The sequence below is a fragment of the Hippocampus guttulatus genome, chromosome 13, assembly GCF_054856545.1.
Source record: "Hippocampus guttulatus isolate MCC_2025c chromosome 13, RoL_Hgut_1.0, whole genome shotgun sequence".
Lineage (NCBI taxonomy): Eukaryota > Metazoa > Chordata > Actinopteri > Syngnathiformes > Syngnathidae > Hippocampus > Hippocampus guttulatus.
Window position 1 is genome coordinate 8,693,511 of NC_141273.1, and position 21,036 is coordinate 8,714,546.

At 43.1% G+C, this 21,036-nt stretch overlaps 1 protein-coding gene across 8 annotated transcripts in view; it reads right to left on the reverse strand.

Moving 5' to 3' along the window:
- Nucleotides 1-482: 482 nt before the first annotated feature.
- impg1b (interphotoreceptor matrix proteoglycan 1b) overlaps nucleotides 483-21,036 on the reverse strand; it is a 30,738-nt gene continuing 10,184 nt past the window's right edge. Inside the window, exons 3-19 of one of the 8 annotated variants that reach the window (XM_086127700.1) lie at nucleotides 20,059-20,225; nucleotides 19,740-19,768; nucleotides 19,263-19,312; nucleotides 19,133-19,179; nucleotides 18,908-19,057; nucleotides 17,290-17,348; nucleotides 16,872-17,056; nucleotides 16,661-16,792; nucleotides 16,412-16,579; nucleotides 14,949-16,345; nucleotides 13,965-14,054; nucleotides 9,331-9,550; nucleotides 6,912-7,122; nucleotides 4,850-5,035; nucleotides 4,585-4,768; nucleotides 2,371-2,454; nucleotides 483-1,088 (exon numbers count right to left, since the gene is read on the reverse strand). In XM_086127700.1, the coding sequence (XP_085983826.1) occupies nucleotides 1,005-1,088; nucleotides 2,371-2,454; nucleotides 4,585-4,768; nucleotides 4,850-5,035; nucleotides 6,912-7,122; nucleotides 9,331-9,550; nucleotides 13,965-14,054; nucleotides 14,949-16,345; nucleotides 16,412-16,579; nucleotides 16,661-16,792; nucleotides 16,872-17,056; nucleotides 17,290-17,348; nucleotides 18,908-19,057; nucleotides 19,133-19,179; nucleotides 19,263-19,312; nucleotides 19,740-19,768; nucleotides 20,059-20,225 (3,443 nt within the window). In that variant the 3' untranslated portion in view covers nucleotides 483-1,004. Of the gene's footprint in view, nucleotides 1,089-2,370; nucleotides 2,455-4,584; nucleotides 4,769-4,849; nucleotides 5,036-6,911; nucleotides 7,123-9,330; nucleotides 9,551-13,964; nucleotides 14,055-14,948; nucleotides 16,346-16,411; nucleotides 16,793-16,871; nucleotides 17,057-17,289; nucleotides 17,349-18,907; nucleotides 19,058-19,132; nucleotides 19,180-19,262; nucleotides 19,313-19,739; nucleotides 19,769-20,058; nucleotides 20,226-21,036 lie in introns of all 8 variants that reach the window. The other 7 variants (XM_086127699.1, XM_086127694.1, XM_086127698.1 and 4 more) reach the window with 7 other exon arrangements.

Sequence of the window (21,036 nt, forward strand, 5' to 3'; positions counted from 1 at the left end):
GTCAGGCTGATTGGACACTCTAAATTGTCCCTAGGTGTGAGTGTGGGCGTGGATGGTTGTTCGTCTCTGTGTGCCCTGCGATTGGCTGGCAACTGATTCAGGGTGTCCCCCGCCTACTGCCCGGAGATGGCTGGGATAGGCTCCAGCACCCCCCGCGACCCTAGTGAGGATCAAGCGGTTCGGAAGATGGATGGATGGATGTTTTGTTAAGCGCTTTGTTACAGCTGCCGCTGTTGTGAAAGCGCTAAATAAATCAGCATGTATTGTATTGTATTGTATTTTAATTGTGGCCAGGCGTTGCACTTGATGCTGCAAAGTCTTGATTATTTGAGGCAGGGTGTCCGTACGTGGGAACATTTTTACTTGACAAGGAAAAATAAAAGGCATTTATTTGATTCAGTGGGCGGTGAATCCCACAGTCAATTATTGGAGATCAGATATATTCTGACCTTTTCAGCTGGCACAAAAAAAACTAAATACACTTAATGAAAAAAAATAGTTTATTTTAACAGTAAATTGTGTACAAAAAAATTCAAAGAAATGATCAGACTTGGAGTAGCTTTGAAGAACTTATAGGACACCTAAGCCTTTTTTTTGTTTTTGCTATCAATTAATACATTCATTCTCTTATTTTTGGGTTGACAATGGCGCACAAAAAGAACATCTAAAGTGAAATATCACAAAGTGCGTCACTTTGTAAATAATAAATACCTCACTGTGAGGAAAGAACCGGCAAACAAGCAATTTTCCTACCATATGTAATGTGTAATAAATATTCGATTCCACATGAAAACAACGTCAATCCGTACATGTTGGAATATCCATATCGCTCTGTCTAGCAATACTCAGTCATCACAATGAACAATTCATGACCTAACACTCTACAGGGGCTTGGTCGAGCGGTGGGGGCGGGGAGCGGGGCATCATAGATCCAGATAAGCATAGATCCTTTGCTCGGTTTGTTGCCATGGCAACTGAGGCTCCCGGACGCCACCGCCGCGCCATCACACCACGGTGGCCTCACCGCCTTCGCTGTCGGATGTCCACAGAAGAAAACACGTTCTGTATTCATTTGGCAGTCGCCACGTCTGAGAGAAGCCAGAAGAGACACATTAGATCCAAAGGCCACGCGCTGCATCATTTCCAAAGTGTTTCCGCATTCACCATAACCGTGCACGATGCACACCCGCTGATTAACCCCTGGCAAAGTTTCGTGGGATTTTCTGGACAATTCCATTTCCAAAAGCCGTATGGTCCCCAGAGAGTTTCCAAAGCATCGGAGGGATGTCATTCTTAAAAGGTATCAGTCAGCAGAAAGGTACAAAGGAATTTCCAAGGTATTTGATGTATCATGGAACACTGTTTGTTGTTACTGGCAACTGGACTTCCCCACAAACCCGTCAAGGAAGCAGCATTGAAGGAACGGCAGGAATTTCTACTTTCGCCTAATGAGAAGAATCTCTTGCATTCGTCGGATGTCAGGGATTTTTCGTCATTTTTGTGGCTTCTTGCAACACAGAGAAAACTGTACTGCAAGCAGGCACAAAGCAAAATGAAAAGTTTTAGCACAAATGGCATCTGATGAAACCAAGCTTGACACGTATAGCCCTAATTTGGAGCTTTTTCTTGCAAAGGTGATCTTCATGCAAGGACTTTGCTTGGGAAACAGTGGAACCTTGGTTTAACAAACAATATTTTCGGTCAGTCTTACTGCAGTTTCCGAACTATGTTTGTTTTCTTTTTGGTGAATCTTTGTGGCTCCTTTCCTGAGAAATTATTTCTAAAAGCACTGAGCGCCGTCATGCACAATTACCTTCCTGCAAAACATCATATTTTTATTCTGGATTAAAGAACCAAGGCCAGGAGGGCCACGTTAAGCATTCGGAGCTGCAGGAATTTCTGGCAAGTACTGGCAGTGCCGTACATGTGACAACAACACACCCGTATTTTTATCAATACGGTCGATGGGGTATAATAACGTGTAAGCCAGACTAAAAGTGCACAAAACATAACCCTAAGTGCACAAACCCAGCCTAAAGCCAGGCATCAACCTCGTTAATATCCTGTCGGGTTATCCGAAGACAATTTGTCATTGTTCTGAGCAGAGCGCTAATTCACAAAAGATTTGAGGAATGCATATTGGTTGCGAATAATCGGGTTTGTCTCAAGCACACATTTTACTTTTGCATTGCATCACTGAGCTATCCAATATTTCATGCAAAACGTGCTGAAATATTTACAGTCACACTTGAAGATAAAGTGCAAATTTAACCCGAAGGGAGCAAAGCATTTTTTAATCATGACTCTGTCTCATTCCCACTCCTACTCAACTATCTCCGGGTGTCATTTGACAGCGTGTGGTTTTCTCACCTCATTGTGCGGGATGCATTGATGGAAGTCCACCAGCTCCGATACTAACTTTTCGGATCTTGTGGTGTAGAGTTGTCTGGGGATCTGTGGGAAAGACACACACACACACACACGTACGTACGTACACACAAAGTGGACACCCACTGTGTTTACGACACGCTTCATTAATTTCTCATGCCAGCAGAGGCGCCTAGAGAGCACGTAAGCAGATGGAGAGTAAATAAAAAGTGACGAGCCCTACAGTATACAACAAGCATTTTGACCTACAGCTATAACTACACAGCAGATGTCATCTTCGGAGGGTTTTGCGCAGTAGATTTGGAAGTTTTGCGACATTGGAGGGGAGGCTCATCTGTGTTTTGTGTCCTCAGAGCATGTGCTTAAACAGTTGACACAAGCGCAGGAGAACCTCGAAAATCTCGATTGCTATTCTTGCAAAATAAACTCGTCAACAGCAAGTTATAAGCAGCGATGCCTTTATGATGCTGATGCATCATAAAGCGCGTCAGGTTTTCGAGATTACATTTTCATTTTTTGATTTAAGTTTGACCTGTGAGTGGTTGTGGAACAAAGATTTGACATATGTCGTAATTTAGAGCAAAAAGAAAAAAAAATCACCTGATGTTGAAATCCTTATTTTATACTTATGACTTAATATATTACTATATGTCATATTATATTAGTTTTATTTTATTAGTCGTGCTAATACGAAAACCTGATGTGCTATAGAAAAAAGAGGGCAGTTCTGAATCAGCGCAAACAAAAATTATCAAAATGTTTACTTCCATCTCTGATTATTGAGCAGTGATATTCGTGAAAAAATATACCTCTGAAGGTGCACAAAATTCTCAACAAGGGTTGAATTCTGGGTCGATGATTTGCTTTTTGTGGCCTTTCTGCAACACCTAATCCACAATTTGATCGCATATCTGTTCAGCATAAAAAAAAAAAATAAAAATTTAAATTAAAGCTCGTTTGAATGATTTGGGTTTATAAAAATTACGGTACCAAAAATTCCTTTGGGTTTTTGTTACATTTTTGCAACACATATTCTAGTTGAATGGACCATCGTCATTGCATATTTACTTTATATGTATATATATGTACTCTCACTGTCTCCAATTTTCGGAACAAAATGACAAAATTACAAATGTAGCAACATTGTTCCATTTAGTTTCTCGGATTCCAATTACTGCTGTTCTCATCACACTTTTTTTCACTTAGGGTACCTTAGACAGAAATCATTGCCCATTCGAGAAAAATGCCCTCCATGAAAAGGAATTTGGACGCAAACCAATGACATTAATGAACATGAATTTTAAAATGGAATCACTGCCCTGCATTAGACATCCAAAACAGATTGGAAGGAAAGGAACCCCCACCCCCCAGCGCATTTTAGTGATTAAACTCCTTGATTAATGCTTCATCTTTGACTTGTGGCTTTCAAAAATGAACTACTGTCATGCATGACTTGCGGCAAGATGGCCTCCCGCCAAGCTGCACTGTGCTAAACAACACAGACGGTTTATAATTCACAACAATAATTACACAGACACTTTTTTACTGCGGTTTAATGGCTCAGATTCCTATTCCTGCTCTCATCACACGTGTGTCACCTTTGTTAAGGGAGAATTTATGACCCAAGGGAAGAAAACAAATCCAGTCTTGACTGTTTGAATGACATACTAGGGTCTAAATATGTGAGCAGCAACAGGATCAGAAAATGAAGACGCAGACAAGTGAGAGCACATTTTCCAATGGATTCAACTAAGCATGTTTTGACAGTTAGCCCCCCGTTTTACTTCTGGCTTCTTATGGCTTTCTAAAAAGGGCCCCTGTCATGCCTTTTCATTTTCCTGCGAGACATCAGCACTTCCCATGAGAGCTCGGCCGAAAGATATCCGAGAGTCAAAGGTTAGAATTGAAGTGATTAACGCCCTTTAGCAATAAGTATGTTTGGCTTTTTCATTTGACATTTGGAGGGACCGATGTCATTTTTCATTGCATTTGTTCTGTAGTCTTGACCCTGAAACTGATTATTTCTATGTCCATTATTTCCTACGAGAAAAATGATTTCAAAACCAAAACCAATTGGAAGTCGGAGGTTCCGAAGCCACAGATGGCTGAGAGTGTGTTAGAGCAATGAGTCGGCTACTTGAGCGGTTAGTAGCGTGGTTGTTAGTCCAAGCGCTCGTGCCGCTCGGCGCCGTGTACCTCGATACTGAGATGTATGTTTTCAACTGAGGCATACAGTTCCTGCTCAGACTGTTGAGAGCCGGATGAAGCCGAACTGGAGGGGCATGGCAGTGTGGACACCTGGCTTAAGATGCCATCATCATTTTCATATACTGGGTTGACCCTCAAAGTATTTTCAAAGGCATAGGGAGCAAGGCTGTGCCTAGTGGAGTAGGGGGAAGACCCTTTTAAAAAGCCTCACATCACAAAAAAGAACCAGAACGCAAACGCGTTTCCAACTTACACCAAAGTCACCGCCTTCCTCGTCGTCGTGCACTTCTTGTTAAGGAACACCAGAATGCCGACGATGGCGCAAACGAGGCAGAGGCTCCCCACGAGGCAGGTGATAATGAACGACGGGTCGAGTGGTAGCGACACCAGTTCGCTGCAGCGCTCCCCATGGTAGTGCCAGTATTTGCCTACAGGGCATCTGGAACATGGAAACGATCTAGGTTAGCTAGAATCAGGCACAAATACGACAAACCACTTCATGAATATTTTGCCGTCGCCGTAGCGAATGCCCCCACCATGCTTAACGGAAAGAAATGTGACAATATCCTTGAATCACGGAAGTATTTGACTATTATTACACTTAGTCGGTGGTCCAGTGGTTCGTGTGTCAACATCACAGTGCAGAAGTACACGGTGTAATTCCGGCTCCGACCTTCCTGTGTGGAGCTTGTATGTTCTCCCCGTTCCTGCGTGGGTTTTCTCCGGGTACTCCGATTTCCTCCCACATTCCAAATACATGCATGGCAGGTTAATGGAACACTCTAAATCACAGGTGTCAAAGTCCGGTCCTCGAGGGCCGGTGTCCTGCCTGTTTTCCGTCTCTGCCTGCTGCAACACACCTGATCCAAATGATCAGCTCATCAGCAAGCTCTATCGGTGCCTGATAGTGATCCTGATCATTTGAATCAGGTGTGTTGCAGCAGGGAAGGATGGAAAACATGCAGGACATCGGCCCTCGAGGACCGGACTGCGACACCAGTGCTCTAAATTGTCCCTAAGTTTGAGTGTGAGCATGGATGGTGGTTCATCTGTGAATGCCCTGTGATTGGCTGGCAACCAGTTCAGGGTGTCCCCCGCCTAATGTCCGAAGACGGCTGGGATAGGCTCCAGAAACCCCCGTGACTCTTGGGAGGATAAGCAGATCGGAAAATGGATGGATGGTCATTTAGAAGTAAATGTTGCCTTTACCTGTTGTTAACTGTCTGAAGTACCTTTAGTTCCATGGTGTTTGAAATGCATTATATACAGTAGCAGTCAAAAAGGGTGGGAAACACCCTCTATTTCAATGAAGTGTAGAGCACAGGAGTCAAACTCAAGGCCCGGGGGCCAGATCTGGCCCGCCACATCATTTGATGTGGCCTGCGAAAGCAAATCAAACATGTCAACTTCTACGATGATTGCTAAAATCTGTCCCAAGATTTCAACACCACATATGTAATCAATAAGTGAGATATTATAAGCATTTTCTTGTTACCAAATCCCTCATGATCCCACATTATTCTTGACTTCTTTATATGTTTTCACCGTCACAACGGCCCTCCAAGGGAAACACTAACTAAAATGTGGCCAACGGCAAAAATGAGTTTGACACTCCTGGTGTAGAGTAATACTAAAGTTATCGACATATTATGAATTATCGATTCATAGGCACCTTTTGCCCAGATCACGGCATTTGCTCATCCTGCTCTTTTCTCAGTCAGCTTCATGATGTGGATGATGCTTTATGACGCGGAATGAATTGCAGTTCACTACTGTGCATTGTCAAGCGTTAATGGCTTGAATTTCTTGACCTGTTAATGTGTTTGAGAACATCTGAATGTGAAGGTGTCTCCAAACGTTTGACTGGTTCGCTCAATAAAGCTGCTTTGCCTTGTCGTAATGTTGATATGAACATTTTCATTTATTTAAACAGAAAATCTTGACATTCTTGTTTTACTGTTTATGCCATGAGTACCTTTGTTTGTCTATATTTGTATATACGTGCTCAGTCACCAGACCACAGTGTACTCTTGCCTGAAATTCAGTTAGGACTGGCTCCAGCACTCCTGTGACCCGAGTGAGGATAAGTGGCTTTGAAAATGGATGGATGGATGTTTTTTTGGTTCATTTTTCTGTCTGACAACAGAGAACAATGTATTCATCCAGATGACAGTCGTCAACTCTCAGACATCCTTGACCACTTTTCCGGTAAGAGGTTTCCGTGTGCATTTGCTTTTGTGTCTATCCTCACACAAAGTACAAGAAATGCATTAGCTGCAGTCGTTTGCTGCTTTTTTCCCCCCAAAATACTTCACCTGCATGTGGCTCCATGGCCAGGAATGATTTCACACAAGCCTCCATTGAGGCAGTAGTCCGGCTGGAGGTCGCATGCGCTCTGACACGGAAGGCCATCCACAGCGCTGTAGCCCGGGTCGCATAGACACTCAGCCTCGTTGTTCCAACTGTTCTCCACGCAGCGTGAAAACTCATTACAGTCCAGGAACTTGCATGGGTCCGCTTCGTCAGCTGCGGGAAAAAAAAAATCAGGAAAGCGACATTAACATGAGAGCGGCGTGCACATTCAGTCAGCCAGCCAGCCAGCCAACCAACCGCCATCTCCACGTTCAGAGGAGAAATTAAAGGGCGCTTTGATCGATGAGCGGCGAAGCGGTGACTTTTAATAAGATATACAGTCGGGACCTCGTGCGTGAAAACAAGATGCTTCACGTTTCCGCTGCAGTGCGAGCAGGAGAGACAACCGGGGACTTTGACCTTGTGGCATGAATAAGCATACGACTTGAGTCCAGAACTCACTAAACTTCATTAGAGAAGAACCAGTCAAGCTCCATAAATTTTGTATCACTATTCATGACCGCGCAGTCGGATGTGAAGTCAGTACAAGAGAGAGCGAGAACTTTTTCTCAGATAAAACACCAAGTGCCTATTTGTTAGCACATCTGTCTCTTAATTCTGAGTTTTAAGGATTCTAATGTCGGCTCAGGCTTTCCTATGTGGAGTTTACATGTCATTCCTGTTATTGCTTGGGCTTTCTCCAGGTACTCCGGCTTCCTGCCGCATTCCAAAACATGCATGCTAGGTTCATCAAATACTTTAAATTGTCTATTTTTTTGCAATTTCATGTTGACCAGCCCAGGTTGTATCCCACCTCTCTCCGCAGTCATCTGCGAAAAGCCACAGCTCACCTGCGACCCGAATGAGGACAAGCCCGATCGAAAATGGATGGATGCACACCATGTGAAAATTACAGTGGGTCGTGGTACGGCCAGCAGCATACATTATTTACATGCAATACCGTGAGACATCACAATTGTAAAAGCTCATCTGGTTTTCTCTTTCTTGCTTCAACGCTTTATTTCCATAATCAATATTGAGCATTTTAATCATGCACTGTATTCTGTCCCTCAGATCATCGGCAAGATAAGTGCCCAAAACGTGAGGCGGCATCGCCATGATGTGTCGACAAAGCATCCAATCTGGTAAATCTGCATTGCTTCATTTCCTTCTTTGGCAGATCAGTTTGATTGGAGCATCTCGCAGCATTCATGTGCAAAATTGGTCATTTTTAGCAAGAAGACCACAGAAAATAACAAAATCATAGATAAAAAGGATGTGACCGTGTCGCCCCGGCATTGCCATATACAGCCATGCGGTTAGAAAGTGTCCGTCATAAATTTTGCCCAATTCCTGAGGACAACTGCAACAAAGGGCCCGAGCACTAGGCAGTGTGAAGCCCATCTTGGAATCATTGTTTATCCTTATTTTTCTGACTAATGAACTGCCTTTTTGGGAGGCTCAACCTAACCGAAAGCTCACCAATTTTTGCAACGGTGTGTACATTGGTAAAAATGTCTGCAATTTATTGGGCCCAAACACAATTTTGTCAATGATGACGAAATTATTTTGTTCATGACGATAACGAGACGATGATGAGCTCAGCGTGGCTCTTTGATGACGAAAATATGACGTGTGTGTGAGTTTTCGTTGACGAGACCGGACGAAATTGTTAGTTTGGTGTGTCAGACATTCAAAATGCATGACATCTCTTCCTATTGTGCATGTAATCTGTCTGTCAAAAAAATATCAGCAATGCTGCTGCGTCCTATCCATGTTTTGTCACGCCCATCACCTGGCCAGCACCGCAGGGCACAACTCCACACCGGCACCACACAACCCCTCTGCGGTCAATAGTCACACACACGGACACGCTTTCCTTTGATGGACCATGAAAAGATATATGGACACACTTTCTGCACAACCAAGCAGAAAGAACAGCACAATGCATTGTAGACAGCAGTAACGGCAAACTAGGTGGCAAAAATACTCCAAATCAGAAGCAGCATCTGAAGGTTTACCACGCTGATATTATCAGGCAATCACAACTAGCCCTGTTAACATATTCTAAAACTATCAAGAATAGGAATGACTAAAATGTGACTAAAACTAAGAAGCATTCTTGCCCAAAAGACTACATCTGAAATGGCTGCCAAAAACAACACTGTCCGCTCGCAGTAAGGGCGACCGGAAAGTTAGAATCAATTAGCCTCAGACACCAGCTTTACAGGTCGGCACAAAATTGGGTTTCCGCATTTTTATGAGGTCTCAGACTTTGAGTCTCACTCGTTTTTGTGGTTGTACATTTCAAAGTATAGAGAAAGCAATAAAAAGTTATTTTCAGGGAATGTCAAAGAGATTCTATCAGCAAGGACACCTCACCTTGTTCTATCTCCAGGGAGCGGCTATCAATCTCGATGTCGAGCCGCTTGGACGCGGCGCTACAGAAGTCTTCGAGCACGCAGTGCACGGCCTTGGTCACGTTGTACGGCACCTCCTTGTCCAGCTTCAGCCTGCTGTTCACCACCACGCTGCCGTTGCGGAAGTTGAGGATTTCTAGCTGCTTGAATCCGGTCAGATTGGACTCGAGGTAGGGCAAAAGCTGCGGGAAGTGCGGGAGAGGCAAATTCATTTTTGATGAGTTTGCCCTGACAAAAGTAGAACCGTGAATTGATTTTCTTAGCTCTCTATGTGGCTACAAACTCGGTTAGTACTTGAGAAAAACTGAAAAGGGGGCTTTTAAGTCAGGATTTGAAGGTAAGATCATAAGCGGGAATTGTGTCTTGATACTGGGAAGGCAAGCCGCATTCAACATCTACGTCCCACCTCAGAAGAAGTGCACAGCAACAGGATCGACTTTGAATCGTCTCGCTGTTGAGGTTGGCACTGCATCGTCCGATCCAGAAACTAATCAGGTCACATTTTACTGTGCGATCACTATGAATAGTTTGTGGTTTAATTTTTAATGCGAGCATGAAATCACGCCATGACAGCGCTTGGCATAATAAGATGGAGAGTCAAATTAGGGTTTGCGTTCGTCGCGCGGCACAGAACGCGCTAATTGTAGTCACCCGATATAGAAAGGGAGCGAGATCAACCACTTCGTAAAAGGCAAGCATAGAAATCAAGGCCACGCATGCAGAAACAAGAATCTAAGACCGCAGACCACAAATGCCACTTTCATTTAAAGCCTGCAGCTGTTCTACGAGGAAGGGGTAGAAAATAACCGAGTAAGACTATAGAGACTGATGGTGCTGGTGAAATTTAGCCAAGGAAGTCAACCGGCTCAAATAATGGCCCCGCATCAATGAGCATCGATCGCACTTCCACCCCCCCCCCCCCCAACCGCTTCGTGTCGTGCTGCACATGAAGGCAAACACCAAACGGAGGAGATTAGGCCTTAGCTGGATGGGTTGCGGAGTGGGAGATAAGAAGGACTTAAGGAGCTCGGCTCTGATGGGGTGACTTCACATCTCGCAGGCCGACACGTTAGCGACAGCCACTTCCCTTCGGCTAATAGTTGCCACCAGGAGTGGCTAGGTTGTTATCCGCCATTTTCGGCCGTTCGTCCCTGAGCGTCAGTGACAAATGATCCGTGAACAAATGGATTAGAGACCAATCAGTGCCTTGGCGGCCTTGCACGCAAAAGGTCAATGCGGTCGTTTTTAACGCAAAACCTCACAGCAGCCGCGTTCCGTCTAGGCAGGAGAAACTACTGCTAATTGTATCTACTGGTTCCCAGTGAAACATCCCTTCTGTGGTGTCACGTGGCCAAACGTCACGACGAATCGGAACCTGCTATTCAAAAATTGCATCCTTGTCCTTGACTAATTCCAACCTCCATGTCCAGTTTTTAGTGGTTGCTTCACAAACCAGTAGGTACAGGAGTACGGAAATGGAGTAGTTGACAACAACGAAAAAGGGCAAGTGCCATGTGTACGAAGGTATACATGACATACATTGGGTGTGCAGCATCACTAATGGGGGGTCTGGCAAAACCATTTAAATGGGCTGTTTTATGTCACATTCAAATGTTCCCTTCTTTTTCCCCGAATAGCCCATTTAAAGGACCATTCTAATGGACTATTATTGATTAAAGGCAATCAACACTTACCATATCAAACGTCTGACCACGTTATTGTTTGCGCTTCGAGGAAGTTATACACAAGGAATGATGAGGAGAACCGCACAAACCTTTGTTTGGGCAACCATTAAAGAATGGAGATGGAGAGGCTTTTTTTTTTCTTTTTGTCCACCTTTGTTAATGAATACGTATAATTTTCCTTTGACAATTTGATAATGTGATGTCAGACAGAAGGCAAATGGTTTGCTTCTCAGCGGGAAAATAAATGAACGGGATCAGTTCATTTCAGCGAGAAGCTAAAAGTAAACCGACAGTTTATGGAGAAGTAATCAGCTCTGTGTAGCCTGCAGGCCTGCCTCAGGCTAAAACGAAAATACAAAAAAACCGGCATGTGTTACGTCTGCTCCTTCGCATTTGCACAACATGACAAAACGGTAAACCCCTCAAACAGCTAAACCTCGAAATGATACGAGGAGATACGATTTGAGTCCAGGCTGAATTTTGGGGGAGAGAAAGAAAAGCCTCAAATCTGTCATGAGATTTCTCGATCGATTGAATGTCAGTTTTTCGGGGTTAACTGCTTTTTACACTTCTATTACAAGTAGGAGCGTGAACAAGTAAAATGCATTGAAGTGACACGGCCGCGTTATCATCATGCATTCATGAATAATCATTTCATTGTGTGTGTACTTTGCTTCTGTCGAGTATGAAAGATATGTACTCATTTGATATAGCGGCTATTTTTATTTAACTGTGAAGGGAACCAATAGTGGATCAACGGACGCCATCTTTGTCCATCAGGGGTTCTAGCACAGAGTGACAATGAAGCTCCTTTACTTTATTCATCCTCTGACACTGACATCCGGAGGTCGCCCACATCAAAGAAATTCACCATACCATGAACTCTACTTTTTTGTTGTTGTTGTTCCGCAGGCTAACTTCTTTACCTAGATTATTATGTGTCTTGCATTGCTTCTTATTAACAATGGATATCTTCTGTTGACTTGTGTCTAACAAATGAGAAGGTCAAAAAATGAGATTCCTCAAGTCATTAAAGTGAAGACTGATTTTTTTTTCTTTTTCTTTTCATTTTGACATTTTACTATCCATCCATCCATTTTCTGATCCGCTTATCCTCACTAGGGTCGCGGGACATTTTACTGTCAAATTTATTTCAATTACTTTTACAATTGAACGTGACCGAAATTAGTCACAATGGCAGTATGATTTCCATGATTTGCTCTGGGGGAAATGTTTCCCAATCCAAACAAATCAGACTGTGTTGGCCATTTAAGGTGCAGCGGTGTGGTGGTTCGTTACGACCGCATAGATACAAAGTACAGGATGTCCATCCACAAGAGTGATTCAACAAAACTTCATCCAGGAACAAGTGTTCATTTTTATTTGAACTTACATTACGCTTGTTGTCATATCTAAACAAGGACATGCAGGGTAGAGTGTCAACATGCCTGCAGATGCCCACACATGGTGCAAAGCGGCTTGGAACCTTTAATAGCATGTGTGTGTAATGTGTGTAGGGCAAGAACTGACCTGAATAGCAGAAAGCTTCTTAGCATACACAAATGACAAACCTCCACAATGACTAAGGCAGACCAAGGTCTCATGATTCAGACTACAGTGCGTGGGCTGGTTTGCAACCCCCAAACAGCAACAAACAACACACCTGTAGCACCCCAAAACAAATGAAAAATGGGCACCCTCACTAAACGTTATTATAGTAATCGTATGCTGTAGACAACTGCTAAAATGTTTTTTCGATTATTTAAAAATACTGAAAATGAAGCACCAATATTTTTTTTACTATTTGATATTAATACTGCATTTCCCCTCATAGTGCTATTGATATATTTATATTTACTCCACTGCAGAGGTAGACGCAGATCTATATTGAAGTTTCAAAAAGTGAAATGCCATATTTTTTCCATCATTTGAAAATGGTTACGGCATTAGGAAGTATTTCAGCACAATTTATTCATAAAAAGATGGTGTTTTTTACAATGAAAGCAGAAAATGTTCATGATTAATGTTAGCTACTAATTGCTGTGAATTACTATTTGTATATCTTACTAAATTGTCACAAGAACAAGACTCTGTACATTAGTGTTGTTGATAAGGCCCCAACGCATCCATGTTATGAGATGCTGAACAAAATAAACTAATAAAACATACTGCACAACATTTTTATACAACAGCATAAATAAATAAATAAATAAAAATATTCCACGCAAGAGATTGCGCCTTAAGAATATAAAGAAAGTCCAAATTCTGCTTATTTGATCTTCCACTTAAATGAAAAATGGGCTATCTACAGTATGTTTTGCCTAAAAAGCTAGCATAGCAAGTTAAATTTCTTCATATTGATGTATTCATGTCGTTTGAAAAGTAGCTGTCGTCTGAATTATCTTTTTCAGAAGTCAATTTTGGGACAAATTTAGAAATTACTTCTCATTATTTTGTCGTACAATAAAATGTGTGCTGCCCCTTGTCGGTTTTGAGTGTCAATCAAATTTGTGAATTTAAAAAATAAAAATTTATTAATATCTCATATTTATGAAGGTTAAAACGAATCAAACAGCGTAGCGGTGCTAATTAATGAGCATTAGTGGTGATTTGTATCTTTTTTTTTATGTCAATAACGTAACCCTCACAGCCCGTTAAACTTAGACAGACACAATCAATCAAACATTTTTCGAGAATGCTGAAGACAGAATTAAGGCAAAAACACTCAAGGTGAACCAAAGCTAAACATAAAAGCGGCTACAAGTGACAACTTCTATGGTGAAATGTGTGTTAGTGTGCCTTCAATTCGTCATACCGAGTTAGGAAAGATGGATTAGAAAGTAGTTAGGTAGAAGGTTTGCGCTCTCTCTGAGATGTCATACGTGTGAGTTCCAATATGGAAGAAAAATACCGGTATGGAGGCTAAAGTTGTCTGTCTCCTAGGCCCAGATTTACTGGATGCTCCAGGATTTGGCGGCTTTCTGGGCCCGGAGTGTTGAGTCTGAGTGAAACACAGTTATTGGTAGACCTTTTTCATTCTTCTTTTTCAACACTTGACTATAATTTAGTCAACGTTTGACCTTAAAAATAACCGCTTTAGAGACGTTGTGCTGGAACGCTGGCTTGAAATGAGGAGACAAAACAGAAGCGACCCCAAACCACCTGGCATGGTCGTCTGAGATCTTCAGGACCATCCAGGACACTGCTCTATTCCGCGCTAGTGTTGGTGCTAAAGTCAAAATATCTGCATGCAATTATTTGTATGAACTTTTGTACGTATGTTGACATGATCACGCAATGTTTATGTAAGTTTTGTTAGTGTTTATCACACATATTCATTCGCTTGGCTCCTGTAGCTTTTTTAGCTTTGGCATGGGTCTTTGTCAGTTTGCAAATAAATGATTGTCACAGTCAACTTGCATTTCAACACAGTAGAAAAAGTCAATACACTGAACAACTGTAGGGGCAGCCACCAAGTTAAAAAATAAATAAAATACAATAAAATGTCAACAAACAAGTTTCTGGCTGGGTTTTGTGCCATTTCTCCTCTTAAATCACTGATAGGTGGTACACTGTTCAGTACTGTACCTAATATTTGCTGGCAACAGCACACCTTTACAAATTTGGCCTTTCCACCATATCAAACTCAACTTTTACAAAAAAAAAGTATATTTTGAGAAAGAAATAGAAATTTGTTACGACCTGTTTGGTTCAATTGGCAGCTGTGAGGATAAGGCTTGCTACACAGTGCAGCCTCACAATGTCCATATTAAGTGCCAATGACCTTGTCACGTATTAAATAAACGTTGTCATTACACTGATGAGCTCATAAAAGAAAGTACCTAAAGGTTGTATGCATCAACATTACATCCAGCGCAAAAGCATGTGTACCTACCAGCTCGAGAAAGGTGTTCTCCAGTGATTTATATTCTGGGGAGGTCTTGTTGAACAGGTCGTCAGAAAACATCATGTTCGTCACCCTCAAGCTAAAGAAAACCACTAACTCTCTGCTCTGCTGCACCGCGGCCATCACTGGAGTGCTGGCTTGTCTTGAGGCTGGGGCGGCTGTGGACCGCTCATCAGCCTCTGAAGGGTATCTAACACTACTGCTGTCCTCTTCCAAAGGCTCGGTCATTTCCGACCCGCCCTGTCTTGGCTCCACATCCTCCTGGATGTTGGAGTTTTCTGAAGGAGTGTCCGCCAAGGCTGGGATCACTCCACTCGAATCGATTCCATCGCTTTCACCGGGGACTGAGCTCAAGGGTTCACCAGGGGTCTCACTGGATAATTCACTGGAGACAATGCTGAGGGGTTCTGTGGGGACTGGATTGGGAACCTCACTGGGGGCTTCGACAGAGCCTTCACTGGAGATATTACTGGGGGCTTCAGTGAGGACAACGCTGGGGGCTTCACTGGGCACTGTGTTGTCAGCTTCACTGTTGGTCTCACCGGGAGCTTCAGTGAGGACAATGCTGGGGGCTTCACTGGGCACTGCGTTGGCAGTTTCACTGTGGGCCTCATTGGGAGCTTTGTCGTGCGTCGTGCTGGCAGTTTCAGTTGAGACATTGTTGGGAATGTCAACTTGGGGCCTGGCGGGGGCCTCACTGGGGACTTTGCTGTATGCTTCACTGGAGGCTGCACCAGGGACAATACCGGGGCCATCAGTGGCGGCGGATTCAATGGGCACATTGTCGGTGACGTCTCTGGGAGTGTCGGTGAATAAATCACCAGGGGTTTCAACAGAGACTGTGTTGTGAACCTCCTGGGAGACTTCACTGGGGACATTGGTGTTGACATCACTGGAAGCGTCATTATAGACCTTGTTGGGCACATCACTGGGGACTTCCATGGGGGCATCACTGGGAGCGTCACTAGGGTTTTTGCGGAAAAACTTTGTGGGGACTTCGCTGGGAATTTCACTCGAGACTTCGTTAGAAGTTTTGCTGGAGGCCTCGCTGGGAGCTTCATTAAATATTTTGCTGAGTACTTCCATGGGAACCTCATTGGAAAAGTCGCTGTTGGGTCCACCGGAGAGGTCGATAGGGGTTTTGGTGGCGACAACACTTGTTACTTCATTGGTAACCTCCATGGGGGCATCTTCTTTGTCTGCAGGTGACGGTATAGGCTGCATGTCTGACTCTGACTCCATGCCTATGATACCGTCCTCATGAAACAACAATGGTGATTCTGTGCCAGGGAGGTGAGCTTCATCGATGATCACTATTTCAGGATGGGGGGCTGGTGGTGACGAAGTTACGTAATGATTCTCTCCCGTGTCTCCCGCTTCAGGTTCTTGCAAAAGAAAAAATACTTTTTTAAATGTTGACCCTCAGAGAAATTATTGATTGATCATCTCACCTCCACTGTTAACTTCTATTGCACTTTCGTCCTTGACGCCTGCCTCTTGTCCCTCTTCTAAGATGGCCTCTGGTGTTGTAGCTGGTGTGATGACATCACTCATCTCTGCTGTAGGATCACCTCCGGATGCATCCTCCACTGCTGCTGCCACTGGCACTTCATCGGCGACTGAGGGTGCAGAGGTGGATTCTGGGAGGGTGGTCAGTATGGGAGACGCCAAAGTGTGTGTTTGAGGTTGAATTTTCATACGTTCAAATGTCTTTTCTGTTGCTGCCACTGTGTGGAAGAACATTGGGGTGGTGTCCTCTTCTATGACCTTGATGACATCCCCGCTCCCAGTGGTGTACATGCTGAGTGCTACATCTGGGTAGGCTGTAGTTACTGAGAAGACACACAGGAAAAAATCAATTGTACTTTCTCCTCAGCAGCTCCACTTAAAAAGTGTGAAAATTGTGCTCACCAGCTTCAAAGTTTAGATTCTGGATGTCCAGAGGAAGCGATGGCTCCTTTTGTAAAGCTTTCATAATCATATGCCTCAGTTTAGGAGCATCCACATTTGTCTGGTCATCTGGAGGCTCAGGGTCATCGCTGAGTTCGGTGTCTCCATCAAAGACGACGGCATAATGCAGAATCACGTCCTCTGAGCTGATGCACACAACAAGTCAAGTCACAAAGCTGCATGAAGGTGGCAGACTGTTTGTGAACTATGGGCTACACTGACGACACGGCAATAAAAGATCAGCACAAAAATGGGATTCAGGGAGGAAATAAGGTATGCAACAATTGTGTTCTGTTCATTGTGTCGTTTGTTTCTATCATTTGTTACCATACTATTTACCTACAACGCACACACACACACACACACACACTAAACTCACTTGAATCCCAACATGCGAATTTCCTTAAATCCTGGAATTTTTTTAAGGGCGTGAAGCATCTACCGGAAGAAAAGGCACAAACTTAAATACAACCCAGAATGGCATGATTTCAAAAGTTGCTCTTTACCAACATTTGTTTTCTTCTTAAAGATAAAATACAGTCACATTTAATCTGATTTTGATCTTATCTCTTGATCAGCGTTAACTTCATTTCCATCACTAGCTGCATCTCACCGGGTGCCCCTTCTGATCTTCTATTAGCTATGATGTCACATCATACAGTGGACAATGATATTGATGATCAGTAGATTTAGATTTAGATAAAATCACGCATGACTTCCATCATCTATTCAACACTCAAAAACAACCATGGCCAGCAATCTTGAAACTGAATTTCAAGAAAAGAAGTCAACATCATCATCTCCCTTAACCAGGGTTCTCAAACCTGAGTCCTCGAGGGCGGCTTTCTTTCCTGCATGTTTTCCATCTCTCTCTTTCTGCCACACACCTAATGCAAATAATCAGGATCCTTGTCAGGCAACCGAAAATTGAAACCGCTGCCCTCAACCTCTCCTGATACTTCCTCACTTGGTTGTCACCTAGTCCCTGTGGTTAGCCTAGCTGCCTCACCTCTTCGACGCCGCTCAAGCCAAACTTTGCGGCATTTCTACGGAATCTTGATTCTGCCCGTTAATCCTCACGGATGAGTGAAATACAACCAACAAATGTTTCTGTCCCTTTGACAAATAAATTACTTTCTTGGAATTGACTTCTGTAAAATCCCGGAACACATTCCAACCGTCTCCCAACATATTCACTGGCTCTCTCTACAGGACAGTTTTGTGTCGTTTTGCTTGCCAAAATCTCAATGACTTCCTCCAATGTTACACCCGAGCACCTTTGCCTTCGCTGCCCCCAACCTTTCGAGATCTCCGCCCCAGACAGCTGCAACTCTAAATCACTCGACTGATTTAAAAGCCAATTAAAAACACATCTGTTCAGAAATGCAGATCATCCGACTCCCCTACTGCCTCTCCATATCTGAACTCTCAGCATGAAACCATCAATACCGTGTCAGTGCATCTAATTGATGACTTCCATTTCCATAGCAATGCTCGGCTTGCCAAGAAATATGTGGCCCAAATACAGCAATGAGTTTCTCGTCCACTGGAAGTTACTGCACTGCCAAAGGCAAAATTTGAGTTGATAGGGCTGTAAATCATGTCAAAGATGGTACCCTTCCCTCACCATTGAGAATAGGAGGTGACCCTGGAGTACTTATTCACCTAATTAGCTCAAGACCTAACCTTCTGGCTTGCTTGCTATAAGACCCCTTGTGGATGTTGATTCATGGCTGTGTTTGGGCCAAGAGTAAAGTGGACACGCTTCGCCATCCCAATGTGGCTGTAAGGGGAAAAAGCCACTTGGCTTCGGTCCAGGTCATAAAGTAGCTCCAGTCTACAAAGCAAGGCCAATACAGCCTCGAAGATGAAGTGGCATTTGTATAGGGCAGACTGCAGTATCGTTTAAACAAATCTATGCTTATTTCAAGAACTCAACTCATCCAAAGTGGTTTGATAGGAGGAAGAAAGTTCTCAAAATCCTCATTCATTTGTACCTTGTCGGTTATTTCTCCTGTGATGTCATCAGCATCAGCCGCCTGGGGGTCATGCAGCAGCTCAATGTACGACGGCTCCACAATGGTAGCGTTAAACTCCACAATGTACTCCCCGTCGTTCTCTTTTATCATGTCTGGCTCTTCTGTGATCTGGCAAAGAAAAAAATCGTCACTCGGTGCAACCGTTTTCATTGAAAAGAAGTGACTGAAACTGTGTTTTAATACCACATTATCTTCTGTTGGAATTAGAATCACTGGGGGGGTCCAGGTGCCTGAGACCAAATTAAATATGCAAGTTAGCATATTGTTAGTCGGTCACATCAACGCATACTGTATGGGTAGGTCATGAGCTCACTTGTTTTTAACTCACATTCCACCCCTGGTTCCGGTGTTTCCATTACAACACTGGTAAATGAGACATTAGCCATTAGAATATGACTTTCACTCAAATTTTATTAAATGAGTCCTTTATTAGTCAAAGAACCCCATTTAGTAATGTCACTTTTTTTAAACCCTTTCAGGGACAGCTGTTACTACGGTGGACAGCTTATCATGTTATCAGGTTACAGGGTCCATGAAAGGGTTCAAATCTATCTTACGCTTTAATCATTTTAATAAGCATTGAAACGTATGTTTTAAGGCACATAAAATGTAATGACACAACCAACAACATTCTGACAACATCAGTGAAAGCAAGTTGAAGTTAAAAAAAAAATGCAAATCTGGTTCTCACCAATTGGCCAAAGCACGTACCAAAATACAAAAGAAATCTTCAAGAAAATGACAAGAAACATCCCCAAAACGCTACTTAAAAAGATGAATTTGAACCTACCCTTCAAGTTCAGCCTGCTCAGCCACTCTCTGAAAGAAAAAAATAATAATGTCATCACGTTTGATTTGTGATTCCAAAAGTGTGGTACGTGTACCGCTAATGGTGTGCAAGCTCCCTCTAATGGTACGCAAAGAAATCACCAATTCAGTGGTATTTAACTTTGAAGTTCAAAGATTTTATCTATGCTTTGTTTTTGTTTTTTTAAATGTTTATTATTTTGGCATTTAGGAGTAATGTTCATGTTAATGTAAAATGTGTCTGTATAGTAGTCATTTTTGTCAGTTACTATCAGCTTCAGTGCAAGCAAAGTAGCACTCACTTGGGCCACCATGTCCAAATGCTCCTGAGAACTACTGAAGTTCTGAGCCAGGTCATCCATACAGAGGTTTTCATGTTGGCAGGTGTAAACCCAAGATTGGTACTCCTCTGTGTTTGGCACCCTGTCCAGGAAAATGCGAAAGGCCTCCCAAATGGCTTCCTGACAAACTTGAAAAGAAGATGACATTTTGTGTTATTGCCAAATCTAGTCGGTGGAAAAAGTTCACAGAAAGTGGTGAACCTCACTACATCCTTGCCTTTGAACAACTTTTAAACCCATTCGTGACACGCATCTCTTTTCACTTAACCTGTTCACCAGTGGAATGTTTTGTTCTTTTATTGTTTTTTTGAGCGTTTCACAACTTTCACAGTCTTTTGTTGCCACTGCTTATTTGGAACATGTTGCAGGCATCAAATTCAAATTAAGTGAGTATTTAAAACAACAACAACAACAAGAACATTGATCAGTTTTAACATGAGGAATATATATTCGTAAACACCATGTGTGCTGGGGCGTAAAAACTGGTGTGCCTTGTTTTTTGTGCCATGCAAGCGTTGTTTAGCATGTTTGGTAATATGACAGAGTAAGGCATTCTAGCGCACCAAGAGCGTGGGGTTGGGGGGTGTCACACACAGATGCCAACAATTGGCTTGGAAGGCGATCTCCAAGTGTCCACTTCACAGCGGTGATCTGTGATCGCCCTGGCCAAATGTGGAGGCCTGCGTGCAATTCCTTGCAAACGTATTTTGCGTGCTTTGGCTTCTCTGCATGGTGAATCAGTTTCTGCTTCTTTCATGTGGAAGACTACCCCTCTTGCTCACTGGATTTTAAAGGGAATGAGAGAAGTCACTTCCTTTGGCCGCAAAGCTAATCGGTTGCTTCTCTGTCATGCCCACAGTGGCGCACACCACCCTTTTCTAATTGCATGTATTTGTGAAAATACCAAAAGAAAGAAAACTCCACCCGCGCATACAGTTC